This window comes from Notothenia coriiceps, unplaced genomic scaffold (genome assembly GCF_000735185.1).
Source record: "Notothenia coriiceps isolate Sejong01 unplaced genomic scaffold, NC01 NC01_scaffold00007877, whole genome shotgun sequence".
Classification (NCBI taxonomy): Eukaryota; Metazoa; Chordata; class Actinopteri; order Perciformes; family Nototheniidae; genus Notothenia; species Notothenia coriiceps.
The window spans coordinates 1-3,759 of record NW_011340578.1 but is presented as its reverse complement, the minus strand read 5'-3'; the positions used below and the strand labels follow the sequence as shown (position 1 = coordinate 3,759).

Sequence of the window (3,759 nt, the reverse complement as noted above, 5' to 3'; positions counted from 1 at the left end):
ATTTCACCGTGACATGGACAAAAATGTAACGTCAGCTTACCTCATGGCACGAATCCAGACTCTCCTTTGGAAAACATTGGCCGGGAAACGATAGAACAAGCACGTTTCATGCGAAGACCTCTGGCTGCAACTCGGAGCAAAGCAACAAACCATTGCGTAGCTAACTAGTAGCGCTAGCTTTAGCTAGCGTTAGCTAACGAAACGAACTGCCGAGTAAAATTGGAAAACACTGGTAATTAATTATTCTATAATTTGTAAAACTACGGTGTTATAAACGACAATTTCAAAAATACAGATTCTAATGGTCAGATATAGATATACATATACTAAAGATAGGCAGGTACTTGCTTTCAAGAAGAACACAGGGGAAAACAAACTTAGCGGGAGTGTTTACGTGTTCGGCGTAATGACGTAAACGGCCTCGACAATTTCTGTAGTCCTATTCAGCCACTTGGTAACAACCATCGTTTTTCAGACACGTAAACTCTTCAAAAATCCCCAGTGGGGTCACTGCTGATGTATTTAATGTCGTAGAACAAAACGTGATTTATCTCTTAAATTTGTGTCAACCACAGACCTTATTTCGAGCTATTTTCCAAAACCCTATGGAAAAAATGCATTGCTTTTTGAGGAAGGAACCGGAAGTGCTAAAAATGCTAACTTACTTCCGGGTTTTACGACGCGTCACTGCGGTTCTCTATACTGGTTTTAGGCAGGTCGTAGGCAGGAAGCTGTAAGCTGGAGTCTGAAATGAAGTGCTACATCTGTACATGTGCGCACATCAATTACTATAGCAATCAGGAAGACATAACACAAGTTAATAACGGGGAAAATTCTAGTTTTTGCTGCTTGTTCGGAGTCAGCACACACTCAACATCATCACTCTGGGTTCGGGGGTCTTTAGCTACTAGCTTCGTGTTAGCATGTTGCCTTTGCAGGTGCTTGAGAGGTTCTAGCCTGGACACAGTTTGCACCTTACTGTCACATTTCTGTCCTTTCTTCTGACAAATTCAAAATAATGGGCATACTTCCGCCCCTCGAAAGTTATAGCTGTTGATGACTCTGTCTCTGCACTGCAGCACAAACCCTGTGACAGTTGTATGTGGACAAGTCACGCAAATGTTGCAAATATAAACCTGCGGTGGAAATCCCTCTAGTGACTAGAAATATTTAAAATTGTTAAAAGTTAGACCTATCACATTTACCAATCGTATCTACCTCTGGAACTAGCTAAACTAGTTATAAATAGGTTTATTATTTACTTTCGTGTCGGGTCACTCATTCACTGGATCAGCGAGCTACATGATACAGACGGGCTGTCAGGAGAGGGAGAGAGAGGCGTTTATTATTCCTGTGTTATTATCAAAGTTACTGTAAACTTCTGAATAATGTAGTAACTACTCGAGTCTAGTCTGTCAAAGGGAGAATCTAGTAATTTTTTCGCGCAATGTTAATAACTATAGTGTGATTACTGAATTATAACAGTAACGCGTTACACCCAACACTGGACAGAACACATGAAGCAGTAGTGAGATCAGATCCGGTAGAGCCAGATCAAGGCTATAGCTGTCTTCATCTCACTCATTTATATATTTGTAGTGATCAGGACAGCCTTATCAAACATTTGAAACATAAGGGTGTTTGGTGATGCGCTGCCACATTCCTGCTCTGTATGGTATTAACTCAATCCCACGACCAATCAAACTTTATTTATATAGCACTTTCCATACACAAAGGGTTACAGAAGTGCTTCACAAACCAACAATACAAATAAATAACACCCCCCTACCCAGGTATTAAATAAATAGTTGGGCAAAACTTGATCGTTAAAAACACATCAACTAAAGTCAATAAACACAGGACTGAATAATACATTTAAAAAAAAGAGAATAAATACAATTCAATTAAAAGCCAAATAATATAAAATGATCAAAATAATACAGATTCAACAGCTTATTCAGAAACACTCTAAGGGAAATGTAAAGTCACAAATAGCCAAAGGGTATCCTAATGATAATGATTTCCTCAAAATCCAAAGCTTTCAGCAACTTTTCAGCGAGCTAATATTTAGCAAAAACAGATTTTTTGAACCAGAGCGCTCCTCCACCATACTGTCATTGGAATCTTTTATGATGAACTGTTAAGTCATTTTGGATAATTCTGGATTTTTTTTTCCAGGCGTCCCGTAGCTCCATTGTTTCTCATTCCTCTACATCTTCAGTGAGGAAGCTCGCTGTGGCTCCTGTGAGAGGCAGGAGGGGGGAGGGGAGGGGAGGGTGGGGGGCCTGCAGAGCTGCCGCTGCTGCAGCCAAAACCCAGACCTCTGTCCCCTGTCCTCTGCAGCGTCCGCAAGAAAAAGCCAAATCCTCAAAGAACCAACCAAAAGACGACCACACAGGTTATTAGAGGCACCAACACACACAATAAGTAATTAAACTGCTCGCATAACTCAAGATGATTATTGATACTTCTATAATATGTTTCATACACAGATGCTATATAATGAAGGATGATGGCGTGGAGCTGTGTGCCTGATAACATGGTCCTGATCACTTTCTTCTTTGTTTGTTTAGCAGATCCTGGTGTGAGGGTGAGCAGTGAGTTAGTAGCCTCTGTTCAGTCCTTGGTGGCCGTCCTCCAGCAGCAGATACACACTGGCAGTCACCAGGAGGCTACACACACACAGGAAATCAGAAGTCCTCAAGAAACCGGACTGACACATCATCTTCCAAACAAAAACGTAGGGAAATACTTCATTTACACATGATGATTTTGACGAGGGCGAAAAAACAACAACAACAACAACTGTAGAACAGAGCATGCTCAGAAGCATGATAAGATCTGCTCACTAGATGGTGATCTACAGTAAGTAGAGTAATGATGGAGGAGCACTGTGAGATACTACAGCAGCATGGCCCCATTGTTATACGACTTTTTTGGGACCAAAATGTGTCATTTCAGTTGTTTTTAAATCACCTTGCTGTGATCCTTGGTTCTAAGGTATAATCACTGTTAGGAGCCATACACAAAGGATCAGTGTCAGAGTTTGAACATGGGATGTCTCTGATGTGAGTGTTGTTGTTTGTCTCACAGAGGGAGGAGGAGCTGAAGATGCAGCTGGCTCAGAAAGAGAGGGAGCTGCAGCTGATGAAGGAAGGAGCGGAGGAGATCACCTCACTGAAGCAGCAGAACTACCTCCTGCAGAGCAAGGTGAACACACACACACACACACACACACACACTGGAGCAGATACTGACACGCTGTGTCGCTCTAATGAAGGTGGATAAAACAAATTCAGATTTGCCAATGATCAATCTTACAATTGTTATTAGATGCAAAAATGAGTGAAAAATAAATGGGCAGTTAGTAAGCTGTTACTTTCTCTCCTTAGCTGCGAAGTGCAGAAGACGAAGGTCTGAAGAAGAAACGAGCGGAGGCCTCTGACTCTGCCTCTGGGGAAAAGCTCCAACAGCTTGACAGAGAAATGAAAGAGCAGGAGACGCTCATCAAAGGATACCAGCAGGTTTGTTTCCATCAACACTCCCCCTCTAATGTTCATTTAACACTATGACCGCCAGAGGTCGCTGTATACCTAAAACCGCCAACGGGTCAAATGTACCCGCTATTGATTTTCAAGGTACAATGTTCTTTTATTTATCATACAGAACAGTGAGTTTTGATCGCACAGGGATGAAACTTATACCAATAGAATATGTGGACTCTCAGCTTTTCATATGATATAGGTTGTGCAGATAGCA

General features: G+C 41.7%; 1 protein-coding gene across 1 annotated transcript; it reads left to right on the top strand.

Moving 5' to 3' along the window:
- Positions 1 to 2,178: 2,178 nt before the first annotated feature.
- LOC104944314 (centrosomal protein of 162 kDa-like) lies at positions 2,179 to 3,579 on the top strand (the record flags this gene model as incomplete). Its single annotated transcript, XM_010769831.1, has 4 exons — positions 2,179 to 2,398; positions 2,574 to 2,740; positions 3,094 to 3,210; positions 3,393 to 3,579. Coding segments are annotated over 4 exons (684 nt in total), but the record flags the coding sequence as incomplete, so codon positions are not given.
- Between the last annotated feature and the right edge of the window lie 180 nt (positions 3,580 to 3,759).